This window comes from Leopardus geoffroyi, chromosome B1, assembly GCF_018350155.1.
Source record: "Leopardus geoffroyi isolate Oge1 chromosome B1, O.geoffroyi_Oge1_pat1.0, whole genome shotgun sequence".
Classification (NCBI taxonomy): Eukaryota; Metazoa; Chordata; class Mammalia; order Carnivora; family Felidae; genus Leopardus; species Leopardus geoffroyi.
The window spans coordinates 53,667,853-53,694,339 of NC_059327.1; the positions used below are offsets into that span (position 1 = coordinate 53,667,853).

General features: G+C 35.6%; 1 protein-coding gene across 2 annotated transcripts in view; it reads left to right on the forward strand.

Annotated features, from left to right (window-relative positions):
• GLRA3 (glycine receptor alpha 3) overlaps window positions 1-24,543 on the forward strand; it is a 200,957-nt gene extending 176,414 nt beyond the window's left edge. Inside the window, exons 8-10 of one of the 2 annotated variants that reach the window (XM_045462605.1) lie at window positions 4,438-4,581; window positions 6,828-6,872; window positions 21,164-24,543. In XM_045462605.1, coding sequence (XP_045318561.1) covers window positions 4,438-4,581; window positions 6,828-6,872; window positions 21,164-21,442 — 468 coding nt within the window. In that variant the 3' untranslated portion in view covers window positions 21,443-24,543. The remainder of the gene's footprint in view (window positions 1-4,437; window positions 4,582-6,827; window positions 6,873-21,163) is intronic. The other variant, XM_045462614.1, reaches the window with a different exon arrangement.
• The last annotated feature ends 1,944 nt before the right edge of the window (window positions 24,544-26,487 follow it).

Sequence of the window (26,487 nt, forward strand, 5' to 3'; positions counted from 1 at the left end):
GATTGTTGCATAAAATTGAATCATGGTTCCAACAGCACATTGGACGTTGAGACTGTTGACAAGGTGGTTCAGAGGAATGAACTGCCTCTTGATTGGAGTAAGTCTTCCCCAAGAGACAGCAACAAGTAGAGGATGGAAAGACGGTGATGAATCTGAATCACATGGAGTGTGTTGTATATCATGAGTATGTTGTGCATGTGTTGGAGTAAGAACTGTTGTCCATATTTTAGTTACTATCCCTAGAGTTCCAAACTTCCCACATCCTGAGTTTGCTGTACCGAGATGAGCAGTGAGGGTGGCAGAGGAGAAAAAGAGTTGAAATTGGCAAAGGGGGTCAGAGAAGAGGACCAGGAAAGTAAGCCCGTCAGGCTTAACACTCAGGAGCTGTTCACAATGAGCAGAACCCTGGCAGGCATAAATGACGTATACCTATCTCTGTTGTCATTGGAAATATTCATTGGATTAATACGGAAATTAAATTTCTGATTTATCTCTGGTTCACAACATTATAGATTCAGGTTGTTAAAGAATGAGCACATACTTTGTGAGTCATATTCTTCCAGGAATGGTGTAGCTTGAGATAGCATTTTTGAAATCTGTATTATATCTTCCAGGACAGTATGTATTTGAGGGCAGCCAAAGATTTCTGGCAAATTGTAGAACTCATGAGGTTTAAATCTATATTTTATAAACAATTAGACACTTAGTACAGCACTGAAATAAAATGAGGGTGTACCTATCTTTGCCTGGAAGTCACATTAAGATAGAGGAGGAGATGTTGAGGCTCCCTTGTTGGCATATTTCATATGTAGGTTGACACTGTTTTAAGCGTCAAGAAATGACCTCTTTTTAAAAGATTCCATTCCAAGATATGAACAAAACATCACTTCAGAAAGCGAAGCTACACATAAATCATCATCTGTGATTCATTTTTCACCTGTATTTTAACATTTTACGCCTTCATTTATCTGTCCACTTATTCAGCAAATATGTGCACACATGCCAAACATTATTGCAGTGGTGAACAACTCAGAGATGACATCTGCCCACAAAGAGTCTAAACAGAAAGAGAATAAGAATAGGCAATTACAGTGCAGTGTGTTCAGTTAAGCACAAGTGCCATGGGATTCTGAGCCAGACTTGGGCAAAGTCTAGCCTGAGACCTAAAAGGCCAACTGAGAAGGGTGGGAGAGGGGTTTTTCTTCACTTTAGTATTTACTGCTCTCCCCATCATAGACTTCCCTCCTTTGAACCACAACCTAAATTTGATCAAGGTTTCCAAATGTTGACATCTGACAAAAATAACATCATTAAATATGAAGAATGAAGAGAGAAAAAAATACAGGATATACAGACAGCACAGAAATAGTCAAATTTCTAAAGCATAAAATTTTGATCTGTAAGGTACATTGAGTTCCAAGAAGTAATTAGTACATCTTTGCTTACATCTCGTCTATATTTCTGCTGTCCTGGATCCACATCTTCTTAGGGAAGGGACATTTGTTTCTATCAGTGGGGAAGCAAAGTTCTAGGTAATTATCCATTTCCCAGGAATAATGTAAAAAAAAAAAAAAAAAAAGGCTTCGCATAAATATCTTTCATTCTTAATCTCATTCCTGGCAAATGAGAGAATATTTTTTCCCACATCTAATTGGCATGACTAAGTTATCTAACAAAATGAATTATCTCATGCTCATGGCACAAAAGGTGATGATTTTATTGATATTGCTTTCATGATACAACACTGTGTGTAATACAGCACATACATATTCAATAAGAAAAGATATGAAGTCTGTATGAATCTGTTTCTAAGAAATAGGGACATACTTCCTCCTTTTTACGTTCCTTTGTTTCGCTTCGCTTCTTTTTGTGTGTTTTTTTCCTATCAAAAATAGTAATACTTCTTTTTTTATAATTTTAAATGTTTGTTTATTTTTGAGAGACAGAGAGTGTGAGTGGGGGAGGGATGGAGAGAGAGGGAGACATAGAATCTGAAGCAGGCTTCAGGCTCTGAGCTGTGGGCACAGAGCCCAACATGAGGCTCAAACCCACAGACATGGAGATCATGACCTGAGCTGAAGTTCGATGCTTAACGGACTGAGCCACCCAGGCACCCCAAAAATAGTAATAATTTTTAAATTTCTCTGTTCTGTTATTTTCTTTTTCCTTTCTTTATATTCTCTTTCTTACCTTTGAGATGGCAGAAGACAGGAAGACCCTGTGGAGCTAAGGGGGTAGTCAGGGTCAACGATGCTGGCTGGGGTGGGCAGGACCAGAGTCTAGGGGTCAAGGACATGGTCAGGACCAAGGCAGCCAGTGGGGACTTTGGGTGTGAGGCCCCAGTCAGTAAGGCATCTGGGATTAATGGGGCTGAGGCTGGAGGGGGCCAGCGGAATTAAGATATTAGTTACATACAGGGAGACTCTTCAAATATATGTTAAAGATAATCAGACAAGCTTGTCACTGTCCAAGAAAGTGTTACATCAGTGAAAAGAGTGAAAGCTAGAGTGAACCCTGTCATATTGAGTTGGAATTAGAGATGCCAGTGTGAATTCATGTTTTCAATATAGATAGATAAATGATAGATACAGAGATAGATGATAGACAGGTAAGTTATATATATGTTGTATATATAATAATAATTATATAATACATTATAATATATTTATCTATATAATATATATTATATTATTATACATAATTTATATATAATATTATACATAATTATATATAATATATGTATCATATATATGTATATATACCATTTATCATATATATTAGTTATATCTGTACATATATCATTCCTAACTCTGCCTACTAAGAGGGCCTATAAGTAGTTATACCCAGGAAACAATGAGCACACCCAGTGCCCAGATCCTTGGTTTCTAAAAGTCATTCTTCAGTTAAAAAAAAAAGGATTCTTAGAGAAAGCCCTCAGTCAAATACTGGAACAAGAAATTACAGATGAGTCTGGAATGCCTTATGCCAGAAAGTGAGAAAGTACCCAAATCATGATGGAGACTTGCCAGAAGGATGCATGGCCTAACTTCTAGGGGCTCCTACTGACCCAGTGTGTGTAATGTGAGCGTCAAAATAGTGATGTTAATGCATGGTAACCCATTGAACAAAATCATTACTTGTCTATACTGATATAAGTAATGTGGAAGACAAACTTCTCTTACTGTAGAGTGCTAACTAATGAATGTAGATGGAATGATGGAATTCGGAAATCCACATGTGGGAATCATCATTGTGATAATTGATTCAGACAAAAATCATCAAGGTCTAATGGATGAAACTTAATGAGTAAGAAGATATTTATTTACTCAAGAGAAATTGGTAACTTTATAATAGAGAGACCTAGTAGATAGCACCTTAACCAACTGATCAACATTGAGTGCTTTCTGATATGATACACTTGAAGAACAGGGCATCACTGTTCCTATTAAAATCCCATAACCTGAGTATAAAGTAAAGAAATATCAAATAAGCCAAAAGTGGGAGGCACTAAAAAAAAAAATCTGGTCTGCACTTATCCAAAATATCAAGGTCACAGAAGGCAAGAAAAGGCTGACCATAATGTTCCACATTGAAGCCCAAAGAGATCTGACGCCAAGAGACAGCATATAATTCTAGATTAAATCCTGGACTGGAAAGACAAATGTTTTTCTGCTAAAAAGGGCATTATTGGGACGATTGCTGAAATGAGAATGGGTTTTTGGTTTGGATGGTTGTATTTTACTAACATCAATCTGATTTTGGGGGGTGTACTAGAGTTATATAGGAGGAGATTGTCTTTTTCTTTTAGAAAATACACACAAGTATTTTAGGGTAATGAGGCATCGTGTTTGCAAATTACTCTCAAGTAGTTCAAGGAAAGGCCATAAATGATAAAAGATAGAGAGAGAGAAATATATTTGACATTTGGTCAAATATTAACAACTGGAGAACTTGGGAGGTTTTTTGTTTGTTTTTTATTTTTATGTTTTTTACTGTTCCTGCAACATGTTTGCTAATGTTAAAATTATTTCAAAGTAAAAAAAATAATGAAGAAAACATGGAACTAACAGGTAAATGGCATTATCTATATTTCGATGTTACTTTATGCTTTCTTCAAGCATTGTTCCAGATTACACTGAAGGTAAAATTACATTTCCAACTTATTTTGTCTTAATCATACATTTGGTCTTGTGCCTCAGTTGACAACAAACTTTATTTAGTAAAACATACATAAGTTTTGATGTATGATTAATGTATAAACTTGCACAATTAATTTCTAAAAAGTGTTTATTAAGCTCAAGAAGTATTGATCTTATTCCTTTCTTCTTCAAGATGATATAAATGGTACAATGTAGAATCAGTACTACTGAGTATCAGTACTCAGTGGAAACAACAGTACAAGTCAATTTGCTCACTCTCTCTTTCTCTCTTGGCCAGGTTTCATATGTCAAAGCTATTGACATTTGGATGGCAGTATGCCTCCTTTTTGTGTTTTCAGCACTTCTGGAATATGCGGCTGTAAATTTTGTATCTAGACAACACAAAGAACTTCTGAGATTTCGACGAAAGAGAAAGAATAAGGTAGGTGATTAAATGCGTTGGGTTCACTGGGATACCAATTTTCACTGGAAAGTAAATTTGTTACATTTAATACAGTGGCACAGAGAGGAAATGGAATCTGAGGACCCAATCATATGAATATTCCTTTGGTTTTGTCCAATTGAAACTGAAATTGTCAAAAATAGCTTCAGGGAGAAAATGGTGACACCCAGGTCTACTTTACACAACATATCTGGTGACATGAGAATTTATCAACTTCTTTCTAAGGTACTTCATGGAACAACACCATTTTTTGCCTCAATTAACAAAATATATCATTTCTTACTTGCAGTGTGAGGGTCTTACTGATGGTCTGACTTAACATGTCATCAAATATAACTATTAAAGTTGTTCCTTTTCATCAAACTAATTCCTTTAATTGTTTCCCTAAACCAATATCTATTTATTAATGCTATGATACTCATGTAAAAGTATGTGGAAAAGTTTATGCATACTTTCATGTTGTTAAGTTGTTTATTCTGAAGCTCTATGGGAAACACAAGAAGGTGCTATTTTTGCCTGGCTACACCTGTTAAATGAAACCCAGAGGAAATTGTATTTAGAACATCATTAGAAGACCACAAGAAGTTGTAGAAATAATCTCATAATTGAATGTAGATGTGCAGAATGGGGTCGTTCCCCTCTATTAAGACTTGGAATGTCATCTCTGTTTATATGTGCACATACGTCCAATCAACCCCCTTTGCTTTTCTGTAAGGGAAAATTTCTATTGACCAGCATATCTATGAGTTTACTTCTTTTAATATGAAAGTGCCAACTGACATTTAAAAGCAAATGGACTCACATGCAATAGAGAAATGTCAAAGTTGTATGCAGAGGAGAAACTGTGTCTAGAATCCCATATATTGGAATATTTAAGTCAAAACATGCTCAAATCTTCAACAGAGTAGTTTGGTTCATATAGTATGCACTTTTAAGGATGTTGAAAGGATTTAATTTTTTTAAGGATTCCTTATAGTTTCTGAATTATTTGCTGCAATTGATATATTCCTTAAATTTTGTAAACCCCAAGCGCATGATCTCTCAGTACTGAGCAGTAAACATATTCTAACATGATAGTGTATTCAGTCCTATCTATTTGACTCCCCCAAATCATAAAAAATACCCAATTCACAATAGCATGGAAGGAACATCAGGATTGTGATTCTCTGAGCAACACATTGGACTAAAACAGTGCTTGGGCTTATATTTGATCAAGTCGTTATGAAAATAAAAGCACATTATTTATATATTGAAACACATTTTGATGGAGAGATTAACTTTTCTTTATCCTCTTCTCCCCATCACACCCCCATCTACTGGTTTCCTTGTACCTTTCTCATTCTTTTGCTGTCTCTTTCCTCTCCTTCTTTCTCCCTTCCTACTGCCTACTTGCTCTCCTTTCTCTCATGACACTTGGCACTGGCTGAAACACTATCACAGGACAAAAAAAATTCTCTATCATAAGGGTTAAGCTTCTGTTTCTTCTTTCCTTTTAAATGACTGATAAAGACCATTTTTTCCTTCTAATATTAATACAAAGTAAAGTAATGCTTATTTCCTCTTCTCATTTTGGTTTGCTTTTTTGCTTTTATTGTCCATTTCTCTACCTCCCTCCTCATTTCTATACAATTTTAAATGTATCAGCCAGGTGCTGAGAAGTATTAGGTACATGGTGTCCAAATGAGGGCTAAGAGCTCGGGCATATTCCACACCTACCACACATCCAACAGCCATAGTGTCCAATGGGTAACATGATAGACTGTATTGTAAGTCTAGATGCTCAACTCTGGTCCCTCCTCAAAAAGGATTATCCTACCAAAGCAGCTCTTTAATTTTACTACCTATGAGAATATCAGGATACATACTGAAGCCCATTATTCTTTAGTTCACAAAAAGACGACAAGATTAAATTTTCTAGTGAGAGGCTCTCTAGGAAAATACGGAAATGCACAAATAGTAATACCTTATTTATTTTCTAACGACTGGTTGAAATATACAGGGAGCAACTAATGTAACTGAGATTTAGTGCAGGAAAAAAAAATAGCTTTTTTTTTTAAGTTCATTTCATACTTTGGGGGTTGCATACCTTGCATATGTGAAAATCGATTAATGTGTATGTGAAAATGATATATGCAATTAAAACCAATTGTGCAATTATATTTACTCATATATGACTTGATTCTCTGGTTTCTCAATCCCTCTTGGTCCACTTTACCTTCCCACAGACAGAAGCTTTTGCATTGGAGAAGTTTTACCGTTTCTCAGACACGGTAAATTCGCTTTCTTAACTCTAAGTAGAGGAATGTGGTTATCAGTAAAAAAGCAGACAGCATATTCTGCACCCAGGCAGTGTTTGGTGGGGAAACATAGCCCCTTGCATATTTAAATCCAAACAACCACCATCCCCCTTCAGCTAAGGATATTCTCGTCAAATTCCATTTGTCTTCCCTCACTCAGTGAAAAGATATTTAAACATCCTTCATCTTATCAACTGAGATAGTTGATGGATCAAAATGATTTTTAAGTATATTTTAAACAGAAATAACACATACAATCTTCTAATAGTCTCCATGAAGGAAATAATCATTTGCTTTAGCAAAATTAGTTCAAAAATTAAGGGAAAATTTACTTGCACAAAGAAGTTCTAACTGTAGCCTTTCTTGTCAGAAAATAGAAACCTAAAAATAAGGCAAAAGTAAAATGCTTTGTCCAACCCGTGTATCTTTAGAATCCATTCTTAATGTTGAGATTCTTTATAATAAATGAAAGAGTTTGGTTTTGATAGCAGCATCCTTTGAACTATTTGGTGAAAAAGAGATCACAAGGTCACATGTCCAAGTATAATAGCTAAACAGTTAGAAAGTTAATCTATACGAGAGCATATTATTTGCTTGACTTGGCCACCTATGATATAGCATTCAGTGGTTGAATTGAAACACGTCCAAGCCAAGAAATTTGGGCTGGGGAATCACAAACAGTCCAGTCTACTAAACTAAAATTTCTGGAGTAAAGTGCATTTAAAAATACCTCCCCTTGGGGCGCCTGGGTGGCGCAGTCGGCTAAGCGTCCGACTTCAGCCAGGTCACGATCTCGCGGTCCGTGAGTTCGAGCCCCGCGTCGGGCTCTGGGCTGATGGCTCAGAGCCTGGAGCCTGTTTCCGATTCTGTGTCTCCCTCTCTCTCTGCCCCTCCCCCGTTCATGCTCTGTCTCTCTCTGTCCCAAAAATAAATAAACGTTGGAAAAAAAGAAAAAAAAAAAAAAATTAAAAAAAAAAAAATAAAAATACCTCCCCAGATGATTCTGGTTCACATCTTGGTTAAGAATACATACAGTGTTAGATGAACAGATAGGAAACATGTTACATTCCTCTAATTGAAGGATTCTCAATGTCATAGCAGGTATCTAGGGCCAGTATTATTTTAAAGCACTTACTAAATTTTCTTATAATATATAATTGTTCAACTGATTTTTCTACTAAAATTGCAGATTTGTTCCCAACAGAGCTAGCCACATCTCCTTTATTTTTTCATCCCTGAAAAAAACAAAAAATTCACTTGATTCAATTACTTTTACTTAATTATCTTAAATATAAATTTTAAGAAAAAATGTAATTGCATTGTATTTGCATAACACAAATAGTAGCCTCTTTGGGAGACAATATACTTAAACCCCTAGTAATTAAGCAGTTAATGCCTATAGGAACTTTAGTTCCTATATATTTAATTAAATATTTAATTTAATTCCTATATATTTAATTAAATATTGCTTTACAAAACAATGCAAAAAGAACTCTGATAAAAAATTAGGTTTACCTCAGCAACCATTATAAATACTTATTTTTTAAAAAGAAACAGGGGCACCTGGGTGGCGCAGTCGGTTAAGCGTCCGACTTCAGCCAGGTCACGATCTCGCGGTCCGTGGGTTCGAGCCCCGCATCGGGCTCTGGGCTGATGGCTCAGAGCCTGGAACCTGTTTCCGATTCTGTGTCTCCCTCTCTCTCTGCCCCTCCCCCGTTCATGCTCTGTCTCTCTCTGTCCCAAAAATAAATAAAAACGTTGAGAAAAAAAAAATTAAAAAAAAAAAAAAAAGAAACAAAATGGTAATGCAAATATATTCATGGGAAATTATATGAATTCCACTTTTTTTTATAATATTCCAATCCTTGTGCAAATTTGGGGATGATTATTTTGCTTTCTGAAAACTATTTTTCTCAAACTAACAAGTCTTTGAATTCATCATTTTTAAAACCTGTAACTTGCTTAGAAACAGTCTAAGCAATCCAAATCTTTAAATCAAAGTAATCTAAATGAGTCTAAATGTTGATCCAATACCCTATATTTTCACGAGTACTGGTTTACATAGCTTTTTTCAAGCGCTCTAAATTGGCAGAATAGGCAAAGTAAATAAAATAGCCTCAGTATAAAAAGTTTGTCACAACAGGGGGCCTTATACTAATGTAAATATTATTCCTAGAAAACTTTTAACTTGGTTCAGAATTGGCTTAGCATTGTGTGGAATCTCTTATATTTTACTTTTTCTCCATTAAGGTATGAGCGAGTGAATCTTTGGTCTATTGTGAAAGAATACAAGTTTGCTCTTGTATCCAAATTTCCCCACCCCACACTGTCATAGCCTGCTGTGTGCCGAGTACCCACTGCACCATGTCGTAGACGCTTACTCCCAGTGCTGTATATGTGTGGGTGTATGCATGATATGAAAGTGTTTTGGTTAGAAGTTGCTCTTCCCACATGTGATGATATCATTACTTTAGTCCTGCAGGGTTATAAAGGTGTGCCCAAAATGTTTCTAAATACATGTTATTTGTGGAGAGAAATGGATGATGTGGGGTTGCTTTAATGCATTTGACAAAGCTTCTTCTGCATCACAGTGTAATGATGCAATGGTTTACTGAGAGAAAACATATTCACACAGTATTCCAGTACCTCTGTCTTCCTGCTTGTTATTGTGTGTCCATTGCTATTTATATACTCAAATGAAAGAAAAATGAGCCATTAGTTCTGGATTTGAGAAATAACGGCCAAGTTTATATTTTGCTAAGCACAATGGTTATCTTGGGGGATGGGCTAAATGGGTGATGGGTATCTAGAAGGATACTTCTTATGATGACCACTGGGTATTATATGCATGTGACAAATCACTAAATTCTATTCCTGCAAGCAGTATTACACTATATTAACTAAGTAGAATTTAAACAAAAATTTGAAAAAAAAAAAAGATTCATTGACTGCATTTTGACTATCTGTACAAAAGCTTGTCATTATTTTATTGACTTATGTATTTATATGCTGTCTTACCTCAAAAATAACTCAAGGTAACTTCTAAGAATAACAAATAGTTGTTTTTTCTGCCCTGTACAGTTTTTCGGCTCTATAGTTTTAGGACACACACACACGCACACACACACACACACATATACATATCCATAAATATATATATATGTATATGTATATATATCCATAAATATATTTATATATGTATATATATATCCATACACATATATGTATGTGTATATACATACAGCATTTTGAAGGGATGAGGCTCCATAGACAGTTGAAAGCAACGTGGTACCCATATATATTAAATTATATAATAAAGTTTCCATTTAGCTCAGTTTATGCTATCCTCTGGAGTATAAGATAATTTTTAAGTAGGAAAATATTTCCTACAAATTTCTTTGATACATGCCCAAGGAAGAGTAGTTTCCCAATCATTTCAAACTAAATTATATTTGAATGACTCTGATATGGGAGGGGTTCAAAATTTCATCCTCTCAAGTAAACCAAAAATTGTTAGAATTTAACGATTTCCTGCAAACAAATATTTAGGGTCTGTGTTAAACACAGCTAGATCTTGGAGCTATATCCTCTCTGAAATATCTATTTAGGAAAATAGCATTCAATAAAATAATGTAACCTCTACTTAATCTAATTTCACATGCATTATAGTGACTTCCATCTCAAAGTTAACTAAAACACATTTACAGCTTTTTACATATGTTGTCTATCATAACATATTATCTTATGTCTCCCTTTAATTCGAGTTGGTACTGAACGAATCTGGCATATCGTGCTAGAAATAGATACATGAGTATTTAAAAGAATTATTTCCTTGATTTCTCATCAATCTCCTAAAATGTATGCATTCCATCTTTGTTTTATTTTATCTTAGCATTCATCTTTTTAAGCCTACATTTTACCATGTAAATAATTTCCAAACCATTTCTGAATCTAATTTCAATATATAAACATAAACTTGGCTAATTCATAACTAATGCATGTCATCAATAATCAATGCAAAGTTCTCATGAAAACTGGATTTTAAATAATTTTATATTGACAATTGACTTCCAACCATAATGTATTTTTAATCTCATCTATAATTGTATTCTTTGAAGCTTTCCATTTTAAAATAATACGGAAATGTATATAGATGTATTAAACTGATATGTATTTTGGAAAAAGAATTTTTGATTCATTCCTATATTTCATCTTACCTCAGAATTTTCTAAGTGATGGAGATCTTCCCAACAAAAATAAGCCACTGTTATGTTTATTAGTAAATTTTTTTTTCAAAATCCACACACTTTGAAACCCTGTAAATGGAAATGAACAGCAATTCACTTTTCCTTCCTTTGTTACTCTCCTATTTGGCAATTAGAAGTTACGGAAAATTGTTGAAACAGAAAGACCTTTGGCATAATTACTTGACATCTTGATTGTATACAGAACACCCAAAGGCACCTACCAGGGGAGAAACATTAGGATGAAAATAATGTAGTTAATGCTGTTGTACCCCACAGCAGTTCACATAATAAATCATCATTCATGCTGTCATAGAGTCTTCATGTTTTATTATCACTCACTAGCAAGCTTCATGCTTTCACCACTCCCACACCCAAAAATAAGATTTTGGCCATTTTTAAGGACTAAGAAGAGGATAGGAAATAAATTCTTATATTACTTGTATGTTAATATGTATCTGTTATATGATGGAGATGAAGTAATTCAAATGAATGACTGTCTCTGCCCTTGGATTTTTTTTTAATAGTTTATTTAGTTATTTTGGGAGAGAGAGAGGGAGACATAGAATCCCAAGCAGCTGTCAGCACAGAGCCTGACAGGGGGCCCAAACTCACAAACCATGAGATCATGACCTGAGATGAAACCAAGAGTCGGGTGCTGAACCCACTGAGCCACCCAAGTGCCCCTAGACTTGGATTTTCTATTCTCAATACTTCTAGTTATACTATGCATGTTCCATGAGTCACTCTTTGGCATCACTCTCTAATAAAATGAAAAAGCATGTAGAATATTTCACAATGTGATCTTGATGTTTAATTACTGAAACATTTTTCTCACTTTCAAACTTAGTGAAAACAGGTCTCCTGTATAAAGAATTGCACACTAACTAAATGGGTTTTTACGTTCTTCATTGCCTACCCTTCTAACTTGCTTTAAGCATAGTAAGTGATTTTACTTGTGAGTAAATTAAGGTATGTCTTCAATTTTACTTTTTAAATCAGCCATGTTCTTTTGCTCATTTTTTGCTCATTTTAATTCATTCTATTTAATTTTTATTATTACCTATATCTTGGGTTGGAAAGTGCCTTACTTTTATCAACATTAAATATTGGCTAACATACAGTGTTTGAGTCAAAAGTTTTAGATGTTGGTCTAAATACTTCACATGTTTGACCTTCAGTCTATTAGAAACTCAAGCTGAAGATATCTCCAGAAAACTGAATTATTTCAAACAAATATTTGAGTACTAATTGGAATAAAGAATTTCACTGCACATTTGCATTTCAAATGTCAATCTTGAGTCAGATTGTAAATTTGGACCATCTAATATTTTTGAGATTAAAAGGATATATTTGGAAATGACTTCCTATATAGCACACACATATTTTTATAATGCAAATGCCCAATTTATTTTCATGTTTTTTAGAATGTAAGTTCTCCTCAACACCTTGTTTTTGTTACCATTACTAGGAAATAAGTATTTGAACAAGACATTTTCATGAGGGAAATGTTTTCATTGAAGTTCAAAGTGTTTCTATTTCTCCAGCACCACAATTAATCGGATGTATGATGTTAGTGAAACCATATTCCGGATGCTTTCGAAAACAGTAATGCACTCTATCATGCTGTGACTCATAATTATGCAAAGTCCATTGCCCAGGATATGCTTTGGCCCATGGTAGATTTAAAAATGGATAAAGATACAGATCATATAAATAACCTTACACATAACATTACCTAGAAGCAGCCTTAGGTAAAACAGAAAATTATTTAAAAATGAAATAGTAGTTAAATACTAACACAGAGTATGTGTTCATAAACTGCCACTTAAAAATGTAAATTTGAGTGGAATTCAAAAGATGTTTCTTCACTAAATTCAAGCCTGCTTGGATAGATACATTAATGCCTCTTGGAAACGCTTGTACAATTTGCTGTGCATTATGATCACCTAGAAAACTTGCTGGGAATGCAGATTTCTGGGACAACCTAAAGGCTGATGAGTACAAATCTCCACAATTGCCATTCAGAAAACTGGATCTCTGCAACCGTCCCAGTGATTCCAAGGCAGGTGTTTTGTGGACCGCAGTGTGAGAAACATTGCCCTCCCCCAGGCTGTCATTATTGCATGCACATAGAATGCTGGTGATTTGACAGGTTGTTGCCAAATTTTATGAGGAATCAATGCTACATAAAGACGATTAAATTTAAATTGTTCAAATGTGTCATTTTTCTATGAAAACTGACATCTAGAGGTCAAGTAGCTTTGTTCATTACAGCACTATAGCCTGATTACAGGTTTGAGAACGCAGTCATGGTTACAAGACAGAAATAAGCTTTAGTCTCATGTCATTTATTTAACTTTTAGAAGGATAAAAGTCAGGAGAAACAGCAGATAAAGTATCTTCGTCTAATTGGAAGTCCTCACGGGACTCAAGCACACAACATGTTTTGTCCCCTCACTCACAGGGAGCATGGATGTCTTCCTAGTTTAAAGAAATAGATATGATCTATCTATTAATATCATCTAATATAAATATGATCCAATAATAGATCAGAAGCATCAATGATCCCATCAGCTAGAAAATGTAATCATGGGCCCAGAACCATTATATCAGGTATATAATATATATCTGATATGCTATATCAGAACCATTATAATGCAAAAGAAATGTCTGTAAGTGGGAATAACAAAATAATGTCACAGCATTGCTCCCAACCCCCCACACTTCAACCACCAGAAACTAGAAACCTTGTTAAAGGCATTCTTTGTTGCTGGCACTCATACTCAAGTGATCTACACACTCATCCTGTGAACTAGCCAGCTCTTTATGTCCTTGCTGTCCTGTCTTTAGTAATAAGTGTTTTAATTCCTCATTCCAGTTTCTATTTAAATGCCCTCACTCTGTTGCACTCTTGGGCCATTTTGTTCACTGGTCATGTTTAAATGTGTTCTTTTGTTCAATGAGATCTATTCCAGGACCCCAAACTGATATAAAAATGTTTTGTTCCAAGCCATTAATAGTATTTTCATCTGTGGCTTCTGTTATGGTATAAAAAAAGCCCAAGATGGACTCTGTCTATTTCTGCTAAAATCCACGGAATCCTCCAGGAGCCATAGTCAAAGACCTTAGCATTCCATCTGCCAGCAATGTGTTAGCACTTATCCTCAGGAGATTTAATTCAAAGGCAATTTTCAAGCAATATTTTCCTTCATTAATATTCAGGTCAAGCTGCCACCACATCAATGACACAACAGAGGAATATATCACAGTTCTGTCCATTGTTGCATGGCCTGGACACCATCATGGCTACATCCATGGCCGGTCCAAGACATCTGTTTTGGCACTCTATTCTCCTTCTGAGCTAACAACCAGGAAAACATTACTTGACTTAATTTAATTATACCCTGGAATTTTTATAAGGAATTTCATCTCCCACCATGGGATGTTGTTAATTGTTCGTTTAACCTGGGCCACTTGCCTGACCATAAGGCAACGCCACTGGCTAGAGTCAAGAGCTTTGAATATGTAGATATTGCTCTGAGAGCAATACTTCGGATACTACCACATACACCGGTTCTCAAGCCAGTTCATTTTGTGGACTTACCTCGCTTTCAACTACAATTATTTATTAGACTGAAGGTGTAGTTTAGCTCCTGACCTTCTATGTAAAAATTTCTATTGGTGAACGAGGTGACCAGCTTTGTCTCAGTGGGAAGAGAATCATGAGATTCATACCACTCTGGATAGCTCCAGCTGGAGATTCCATCTCTGGTCCATTGTCAAATAAGCTACCTTTTCATGGATATGATGTACTTCGCCTGAGTAGTTCTCCTTTGCTTGTTCCTAAAGATACCGTTTTCATTTTATCAGGGAACTTAGACTGAAATACCTTTCTGACCTTGCCCATCATAGGATGATAGGGTTTTTAAGCCTAAATAAAGTCTGATGCCCTTTGGGTTCCTTCAGTTTGGAAACTGCTTCTACCAGAGCACAAGAGAGTATCAGTAGTTGCCATTCAAATAGATCAGAGAGATTTCCAGTCTAGAATTCTGGCAGCCGTCTTACAGTACCACTGTTGAGTCTTCTTCAGAAATTCCAGTCTGCATGTGTTTTCATAGCAGATGTCTCTAAAGCTGATGGATTTTTAAGGCGTCAGAGAGGGAACTTGGGCTATTTGTTGCCTGCCTCAGACCTGTCACAGTTCGTTTGCCCATGTTCCACTTTCAGATTCATTCTGCCTTCCAGCCACTTGATACAAAATGGTCAACAGGAATCAAAATGTATCTGCCAAATTACAAATAGTGTTACATACAAGCTGTTTTTCTCATACAGGGATGCAGAAGAGATAATAGTTTGTCCTTTATTGTTTGTAAATCATTCCTAATGGTTTCCTCCAATTATTTCTGGAAATTGGTCTGATGGGGCTGGGCCCTGAATTTTAACCAGGTTAATTAGTTACCTTTACCTAGTCACATGGGCCACTAGTTACGAAACCCTCCCTTGACTTTCTCCTCAGAGAGAGAAACTACCATTTATCATTAACCAACTTCCTTTTGACAGTGACCTAGACCAAACTCTTTCAAACCAGTTTGTGATAATAAGCTGGAGATTTCACGTTTCCTTAACTGGGTCTACACCACATGAAGATGCACAGTGTCAGGCTTTTTTCTTTATATAAACCTAAAAGGAAAACCCTAGTCCAGTCTGTTAAGTATACCAGTGCTTCGGGGAGCCTGGCTGACAGTGGAGTGTGTGACTCTTGATCTTGGGGTTGTGAGTTCAAGCCCCATGCTGGGTGTAGATATCACTTAAAAATGAAATATTTTAAAAAAGGCATACCATCCTCCTTTGTCCTTCTGAAGCTCTTCAGTTTTTACTATTTATCATGGTAGAGGCTGTTGAGGGACTTCTTTAGTGACCCCAAGTAGTCAGCAGTCAGACTGTTAATGAAGGACTTAGCACCCCTGCTTCCACTATTTCTTTAATCAGAACTAAGAGTTTCATTTACTTTCCTGGAATCTTTTTTTTTTTTTTTTAATGTTTATTTATTTTAGAGAGAGAGAGAGAGTGTGAGCCGGGGAGGAGGAGAGAGAGACAGAGGATTCACAGCAGGCTCTGCACTGAGAGCAGAGACCCAATGCAGGGCTTGAACTCATGGAACTGTAAGATCGTGACCTGAGCTGAAATGAGACAATTAACACACTGAGCCATCCAAGTGCCCCGTACCTTCCTGGAATCTTGTACTGTTTAATAGTCACCACAAAGGAAGGTTTAAGCAATTCTAATGGCTTCCCATTTAGTACATCCAATTGTAACTGGGCTAGGAAACAACTGCCCGAGATGAAGTTCAAACCAGAAATGGCAAGATCCTTCATGCATGTGTCACGTCGTTTCCACTTATGCATTTAGCCAAAGGTAATAACATCTGCTGGATATTCCACTCCGAGCTGGGCAAGGAGAGCCCAGCCTTCAAACCAGGCTTCTTTGTTTCAACTGCCTTCATGGATGGAGTAAATTCAGCAGCCCACATCAGTGCCTTTTGTTTCCTTTCCCCACCGGCATCATTGATTTAACTTCTGAGATGAAAGCAGCATATTTAACAGGGTTCCTTAAAGGAAGCAGCTGCCGGAACTGGAACAGATTTCCTTCCTCCCAGCTGGCAAAAATGTGCCAGGAAATCTTTCATAGGACTCCTGTCAATTTCCATTCTGTGTCTTAAAAGCCACCTAAAGAGAGCTAATAGATTTACCTCTGGCCATGATCTTTCTTGTGAATAGCCCAGAATTTTTGCCCATCGGCAAAACCCAGCATGGCAGCTATAAAAGCAAATGTACCCATGAATCATGTGTAGCTTCCTGCCTTTCCAGAAGGAGAAGTACGTGGGGAACCCACGCCTGGAGGACTCCCCTAATCATGGTGTCTGCCAGAGTTTAGGTCAGAGAATGTGGTTTGGCTAGGCTCATTTTTATTTATCACATGGCCAGGCCAGGTTTGCTACTTCCCTTAACATAACTACTTCTGCTGTTCAATGTCACAGCAGTGGGAGAACCAGGAAGCTGGTCCTCAGCATAGATTCATACCACCCCAGACTTTACCTGCTCCAAAAGGGTCATTGATTACATGCTGGCCAGTAGCTGCAGCACATTAGAAGTCAGCGTTCACAGCTAACATTGTTTGTCATGCTGCGGTATATATATATATATATATATATATATATATATATATATATATATATCCCTATGTCAATCCTAGAAAGCATAGACCACAGATATCAGCTGGTACTTCACAGTAAAGGGATCCCGCTTCTTTATGTTATAATTGCTTCATACAAAATGGTAGCCACAAGCCACATGTGGCTATTGAGCACTAGAAATACAGAGTCTGAGGGGCCCCTGGGTGGCTCAGTCAGTTGGAGCCTGCTTCGGATTCTGGGTCTCCCTCTCTCTCTGCCCCTCCCTTGCTTGAACTCTGTCTCTCTCTCTGTCTCTCAAAAATAAATAAACCTTGAAAAACACTAAAAAAAATAAATATAGAGTCTGAACAGAGGTGTATTAAAAATATATGCTGATTTCAAGGACTTAGCATGAAATAAAGAATATAGAAGATCTCCTTTTTACTTTGAGTAACTATTTAAATCATATTAGGACATACTAAGTTAAAGAAAATGTAATACTGACCTTAATTTCATTGGTTTCTTTTAACTCATTAAAATGGTAGATAGTGTAAAATTTAAATTGAAGATTATACACACGGTGTTCATGTGTGGCTCCCGGTATATTTCTATTGGACAGGACTACACAATACTCGCTAGTTTCCGGTGTTGTTGGCCTCGGGTTGCAAAGAAGTAACATCAGGGATTAAATGCAGTTTTCTTCCAGTTCCCAAGTGGACTTACAGGCCATGAAGCCGCTTGCTTTACTTGCTCTAATTTCTCTTTCTACCAAGTGGTTTCAGTTTCACAGGTAATCAACTAAATAGGAGACAAGAAAATTGTACTTTGAGCCATTTTCCCCTCGGTTTTATCACCCTGGTCTCCTTCCGTTTTATCTCATTAATCACCCGTCTACCAATTCAATAAGGGATCATTCTGTGTCTTCCACATTGCGATAGTTAAGATTTATCCCCAGTTATTTTCCGTGGGACTTTGGCTATCTCAACCCCAGGGGGGATCAGTATCAACATTCTTATCAAATTCCCTCCCTGAACTTTGGGCCATATTGAGTCTGAAAGGATCTGAAAGCCAAGTCAGCTTCTGTCACCACCGTTGAAATGCGTGGTTAAATTTGTCAGTCGGACCCTCCAGACACACTGGGCTTCACTCAGTCCTACAGGAGCATGTGAGGCAGCCGGCCCATCAGACGTAGCATTTTCTCATCTCCCCAGGAGGCAGGGCAGTTACTCATGAGCACAGCTGCTTTGGGCCTCATCCACAGGCGCATGTAGACGCGCTGCCACGGACAAACGTCAGAGCATATGTTATCACATTGACACAAAGAAGCCACAGCCCTTATTTCTTACCAGACTTGTCTACGTTCTGGTCACGTAGCCCAAGGGCCTTCAGGCCATCACACAGCGGTGCCCTTGCGCAGTGAATGTAGCAAACTCCACCTTCCCCATTTAGTGAGCTCTATTGTTTTCAAGGAAATGATGCTGAAAGGATCAGAAGTCATTCATCAGCCCAGGCCCTGAGATTAACCCTCTACTCACAGTTAGTGGAAAGATGCCATGGAACATAATGTGGTTGTTCACTGAATATCTTAAATCTTGAAAAGGTTGTCTCTGTTTTGAGATGGAGAACTGGAGCGGGGGGCGGGGGTGTGTGGAGTCTCTAAGGGTTTGAACATAGTTAAGTTCTTCCGAATTGATGGTTAGAAAGGTAGTCAATGGAGGTAGGTGGTTAAAGACACAAACTTCCGGTTATAAGATAAATAAGCACTAGGAAAGTAATGTACAACATGATGACTACAGCTAATGCTGCTGCATGATCTACAGGAAAGTTGTTCAGATAGTAGATCCTAAGAATTTTCATCCCAGGGAGAATTTTTTTTTCTTTTCTTTTTTTTCTATCTATGTGAGGTGATGGATACTAAAACTACTGTGATAATCATTTTATCGTATATGTAAATCAAACGGTCATGCTGTATACCTTAAACTTGTACAGTAATATATGCCAGTTGTTTCTTAGTAAAGCCAGGGGGAAAAAATAAATGGATTCTACTTTACTAAATACAGTAGAATCCTAAAATTCTAGCATTTTTGTAACCCATCTCCTAATTGGTTCAACTAATATGTCAACACCTCATTGTAAATGCTCATTGAGAAATTATCTTTCGTCCTATTTTGAGATGGCTTTTTTTTGGACACATGGGTTGATATAGGTTAAAAGGCTATTTTATATATCCTTCAGCATTCAGCTGATTTGCACCCAAAAGTTGTACAAATTCTCCAATGATCTACGCTTTTTTTCTGAAATGCAAACAGCAGCATGATTTCCTAAATTATAAGGAAACTGTTTTAGCACTTACATAGGAACAGCTTAATTTCTTGTATATCCACTTTTTTCTGGCACATAAAAAATCCAAGGCAAATAATAATTTAGCCTTAAAATTTCCATGGAAACTAAAAAAAAAAAAGCCAGTATAAATGAACATCTTTTTTAAAGAGTACTGAAAATTCAGTTTCCAATTTTTATAAGATTACAACAGCAGTTAAGTATAATCATCGGCATTTACTTCAGATTTATTTCCTCACAATTCAATTGCTTATGCATCTTACAGTTCAGCTGTTTCCCAAGAATTATTTGTTTTTATTTTTCATGTGAAATTGCCTTACTCCATTATTCCCAAAAAACTATTTCAAACATTATTACATGAACTTTGATCATCTTCTCATGTTCAGAATCCATTTTAATTTCCATTTTTCAGTTTCATATTTTGTAAAATACATTTTATTGAGCCTCTGCTTAAACAGACCCAAAATAATTTTTCAAGAGTTTGAGCCAATTACTTTTGCCTCCTATATTACCATTAAAAATTACTTTCATAAAAGGAGAGCTTTGACAACTTTAAAACAACTTTAGAAAATGTCATCTTTTAAATTTTCAGTTTTAGTAGCAAAAAAAAAAACCCTAATTAATTGGCAGTTGTCTATTGTTACATTATAAATAAATGATTAAATTAAATTATTCATCAATGAATTTCATTATAAACTCTAAATGCCATGTTTTCCTATCATGAACACATTTCATTTATCATATTTTTATTAAGTAAATTTTGGTTTAAATTTTGGTTTTCTTTTCACGTATGTATATGGAGAATTCTTTAACTTGCAACATTTCAGAGAAAGGTAACAATATCTTTCCAGAACATGAAATAAACTTCAGCCAAATTTCATTCATAATTTCAACTCAGTCCATGTACCTGAAAAATAATCGCATATAAACTAGAATATATGACTATCTTAGAGTCTTCTAGATGGTTTAGTGTAAAACATAGAAGTCACGTTAGGTGAGGATAACAAAACCCAAACAGCGTTCTTGAGCTAGAGTGTATTTTCCAATGAAGTCATATAAAAATTATAGGAAAGAAACATTAAAGTTTGCCTCTATGAAAAAGAAAAATCCAGTCAATGATCTTAATATTTCCCCCTTGACATCATATTATTTATCCACATTATGTAAAAAAAACCCCAAAAACATAGTATATGAACATGTATAAGATCCCAATAGATTCCTTTGCTTGCTCAACTTATTTATATATTGTAGCAATACGTAGATAATACCAGAATGTTTAGTTTTTCCAATAAAACATATTATTTGAGAGTTCCATATTTCTTAATAGACACATTTATATGATGCAGCAGGATAAATCAGTAAAACTTGAATGGGAAACAAAGCAACTCAATCTTTATATGCTTGTAACCTTTATCGTGATAAAATTTACATTACGAATCCGAAATGCCTGTTACACACGCTCTATTCCATGACTCAAGTGTTTTCTTATGTTTTCCTTCTGACAGGATGATGAGGTAAGGGAAAGTCGATTCAGCTTCACAGCCTATGGAATGGGGCCATGTCTGCAAGCAAAAGATGGTGTGACCCCAAAGGGCCCAAACCATCCTGTCCAGGTAATGCCGAAAAGCCCTGATGAAATGAGGAAGGTCTTTATCGACAGAGCCAAGAAGATTGACACCATCTCTCGAGCTTGTTTCCCATTAGCCTTTTTGATTTTTAACATTTTCTACTGGGTTATCTATAAAATTCTTAGGCATGAGGATATTCATCAGCAGCAAGATTAAGCCTCCGGGGGCATGCAAGTGTGAACGATCAATTCAAAGGAAAGTTTCTTTTCCATGGGTGTGTGTATGTGCGTGTGTGTGTGTGGTATACAAATAAGGACCATCAAATTAAAGTGGCATATGGGAAGGTATTATTATGATTTGCTCTGCAAAGTCACAGGCATATTAAGAGGCTTTTAATGGATACAAAAATATATACTATGAGGATTCTATTTCATATTACTTTAAGATTATCTGTCCTTTCACAGTATATCATGTAAGTGGACATATTATTGCCAATGTGTTTGTGTTGTTATATAATGTCACATAATAGTACACGTGAAAACTTCTTTGGAATTTCTTGCTTTTCAGCTCAATGACATTAAATCTTACAAAAGTAAATTTTGCACAATTAACTTTATAAATGGAAAAAGGGAAAATGTTGAAGACTTTAACCATCAGTAGCTTGAGGCTTTAAAACATGTTCTTATGCTATAGTTACAAAACAGAAAATAATCAGTTAATTCTGTAGAAAACTCACGCCCTCAGAGGATTGCACATACAGATACTACCGGCCCAACTTATGTAATACCAAAAAAATTCAAATCATAAATTTAAAATTAAAAAGTTTTGTTATTTATATACTAAATCTAATTGTTTCAAATACAATATTTCCCTCTTTGGAAATCTCAAACAAATGGCTTAACAGATCATATTATATACAAAATCTGCTTTTCGTAGCTATATCTCTATGAATGAAGATGGAAATACTGAAAATAACATTATCATTTTTAAATAAGTGTTATAGGTGTGTATTTGGAATTATTACCAAACACTGAAAACCGCAAGCCAGCACCCTTGTTTTGTTAGTTTTTTAATAGCTGCTTAATTGTCTGTATGTAATTATGTTTAATGTTTTGATATAATTGAACAAAGTTCATTAAGATTTTTATATTTTAGCTTAGAATGAGACTTTAAAGTTCAATGGGCTTATAGTATTTACATTTTGATAAAAATGAATTTAGTTAAAACAAAAATGGATTTATGAAAGATTTTTTAAATAAGAACAGTTTTCCGATCAAAGTTATATAGGTTCAAACTCTTAGCTCCAAATGTAAGGAGGGAAGATTTTAATTCTAAATTATATAAATAAGTCATTTCTATAAAGTGAGGATTGGTTGTTTTTATATTTCTGAACTAATGATTTCAATATATATGCCATTCACTAGATGTGAATAATTTTAAATACAATTTTTACTTAAAATTTATCAGCAACCCATGGAATTATTTCAGTTACAATGGGGCATTAACTGATTTCATGCAGTGTAATTAAGTACAAATATATGATAGAGTTCTTGGTTAAATTGAACCAGGTTCTGATTCTTTTTAATTTTTGCAATTTTTCTGCATTATTTTTATCATTATTGTTGTATTTTTAAAAAGCTCCAGAATGCTCTTTAGATATGTTTAATTTTTGGTCAGATTTGCTGAATAGAAACTCAGTGTGCCAAAAGGTTGACAGAGAAAAGTTTAAACATTAAGAAACAATTAACTCAGCTTTAAGAGGAAAAAATAAGCCAGTCTTTGAATCCAATGGTATTATTTTCTGAATTTTAGTCAATCTCAAACTAAAAGCAAGAACTGCCATTTAAAGCTAAAAAGTTCTCAAAGTTATTGAACTTTGCTGTATCCAGTTGTAGTGTTTAAAAATAACTTGTGAAAAAATAACGTATGCTCAGTGATTTTTGCTAAGTGAAGGACCAAACTGCCCTCCTTTATAAGTAATTTAAAACATTATTGGAAAAAACAGACAAACACGCAAAAACCATATTTGGCATTAAAGACAAATGTCACAACTGAAAGAAATTGTTACTCTTATTCTGCAGACTGTGCACCCGAAAGTTGAACAGTCTTTATTTGGTGTATATGAACCAAAATCATGGAAATATATTCTTGTACTAAAGATAGATTAGAACACAACGTTGTTTGTGTTCCCTGAGGAAAAGCTGTGTGGTTCGAAGTTATGATAAACCACATTGTCTCAATATGTCTCTGAAATACTTGAATACATTTTTCTGTACTTTACACATCCTATTTCAAAAGCTCTCCATCATTGCTTAAATTCAGTGAATTCTGCCAGACGCAAAAAGAAATGTAATGCACCTATTCCCCCCCCCCGGCCCCAGAATTCACAGACATCACTATTTTCATATTTGAGAATATTAAAACATGTCTCTTTTATACCTGAAACTTGGAATGTAAAAATACTAGCCACAGGACAATTTTTCAGCAGGGGCACTGGTATGGTAGAAATCTCTGTATTTGCTTGGGAATACGTATTTATCGTTGCCTTACTATACTAAGAAAGTACAGTCATGACTCATATGGCAACAATGACAATATTTGGAGGGCTCAGTTCAAAAGGTTTAAAGGAATATGTCCGCTCTAACGAACACTTATAGATTGTTTTAAACCGGAAACCACACTGCAATTAGCATCTCAAGGTAGTAGTTGCCGCAATAAACCCTGTGTCAAACCTGAATATTTCAAATAAAACCAACCAGAAAACTATTAATAGTGAGGAAATTAAAACGTGTCCATATACACTAATGACCCACATACAAGTTGGAGTTATAATATGGATATTTCAAGTGTTTGGAAATGGCCACATTAAAAAGTTTGTAACTTTTGTACATGCAGTTTATTGCAATTTTTCTTATTATTATGTATTTCAACCATGGAAATTTATGGTTCCATACTATAAGAATTTTTAGGAAACCTTGTACCTTACTCAGCATATATATATGTTGTACTTCTTTATTTCCCAAACAGTAGAATTGAAGTTCAACTCTAGGGAGGATCTGGAGCTTTCTTTACCACTCAAAATAGATTCCAGAAAAACAGTGTAGAAGCAAGAAAGCCAACGATCTTTAAAATTTCTCTAACCTTTCTCTAATCTTTCCACATGTTTCTCCTTGGTAGTTAATCACCTGCAGAGCCTATCCAACTCCTGGTTGTTATGACAACTGGGACGCCTGGGTGGCTCAGTTGGCTGAGCTTCTGACCCTTGATTTCTGCCCAGGTCATGATCTGGCAATTCGTGGGATCAAAGCACTGCCTCAGGCTCTGCCCTAAGGGCACAGAGCCTGCTTGGGATGGTCTCTCTCCCTCTATCTCTGCCCCTCCCCAGCTTACTGTCTTTTTCTCTCTCTTCCAAAATAAATAAGTAAACTTGAAATAGAGAGAGAGAGATTGTTCTGGCTACTTATTCTGTCATCAATTCCTATTCTATGGATATAGTCTAATGATGTTTACCTTAACTTTAAACTATAAATGTTTTAAAACCTATATATCCCTAAAATATGAATACATTGGGTTTATGAATTCCCAAAACCTCATGGCAGATAATGGGAATTTTAGAAAGAAAATGTGAAAAAATAAGCCAACATGTTTAACAGAAGAGAGAAATTTGTTAACTACTTTAGCACTGTCAGTTGTGATTTTAAGAGAAAGATAGGTATATCTTCCATACTATACATCCCACTTTTTTACAATATACTTGTGTGTACTTAACATGATATACCTCAACCTGCTGGTCACTTCAGAGGACTGAATATTGGCAGTTAAATTTTCCTTTCATCTATAAAGTACACACTCCATGAAATGGACTCAAGGGATTATGGGAGTTGCCAATATTAAAAGTAGAAAATACTCTCAATATTGAAAGCAGGAAATTGGAAATACTGAAATTCATAGATGTCTCTAACAACAACTAGAGCACTCTAAAAATGAAACTTGTAGTTTGAAAATATGCCACAGTCCTTAGACCAATCAATCATTAACAATCTTTGAGGTCCTGTCTCTTAATCCAAGACAGATTTCATGTACTTTGTACGACAGGTAATAGAAAAACCTCCCAAAATTTATCAGCATATACCATCTGCATTTCTCATCTAATTGACGCTGAACTAGTAGAGAAAGCAAGCCACTCCATGCACACTGCATAAACTTACACTTGGTCGATGAGTATTCATACATCAATCATCAGTATTCAGTATGCTGACAAGTTAAAGACTATAAAAATCATGAGATTGGTTAAATATATATTAAAATAATATGTTTGGTTTCTACCCCAGGGATTTGCATTTTAACGATCTAACCAAAAAAATGTCTACAATCAATAGAAATTAACCTTTAATAGTTACCTTGGTTCACTGAGATTAGTCAAGAATTGTATAGTGACTCAGAGAATATTTTTTGCATCTTTCTAATTAGAAGTTTGTCTTTTGAATTATCCTCATCTATTACACACACTATTGTGATAACTAGCCTTTTCTAGTTAAATTTGGGTATTCAGTTTTGGAACCAGATCATTTCATTGCCTATGCTTGGCTTCTGGACTGTTGCTTGCTGCTATAGAGCTATTGAAACGGCACAATCAGTTCTGACATACTGTGATTTTCATGTGCATTTCAGAGAATAACTTAGTTACAAAGACTGCACAATTTCTTAAGTGACAAGTATTAAAATTTTTATTATTGTAAATTAAAAAAAAATTTTTTTTTTAACGTTATTTACTTTTGAGACAGAGCATGAACGGGGGAGGGTCAGAGAGAGAGAGGGAGACACAGAATCTGAAACAGGCTCCAGGCTCTGAGCTGTCAGCACAGCTGACAGAGCCTGACGCGGGGCTCGAACTCACGAGCCGTGAGATCATGACCTGAGCCGGAGTCAGACGCTTAACCGACTGAGCCACCCAGGCGCCCCAAGTATTAAAATTTTTAAATCTATTTAAACTATATCCCAATTGCCTAATCTGCTTAAGCAAAATTAAAGGTATAGTTTTTCAAATAATTTTGACAAGACCACTTTCTTTAACTGAACTTATCTAATAATGGGCAGTGGAAAGGTATGACTTGAGGATTAGAATTCTATAAAAGACCAACATTTTGAATATAATGACAACTGAGTCTTATTGTCCACACTACCTTCATAATTTCTTACCACATCCCTCTATTTTGGCCATGATGGTCATTCATAGCAGTGTGGGAATAATCCTGTCCATC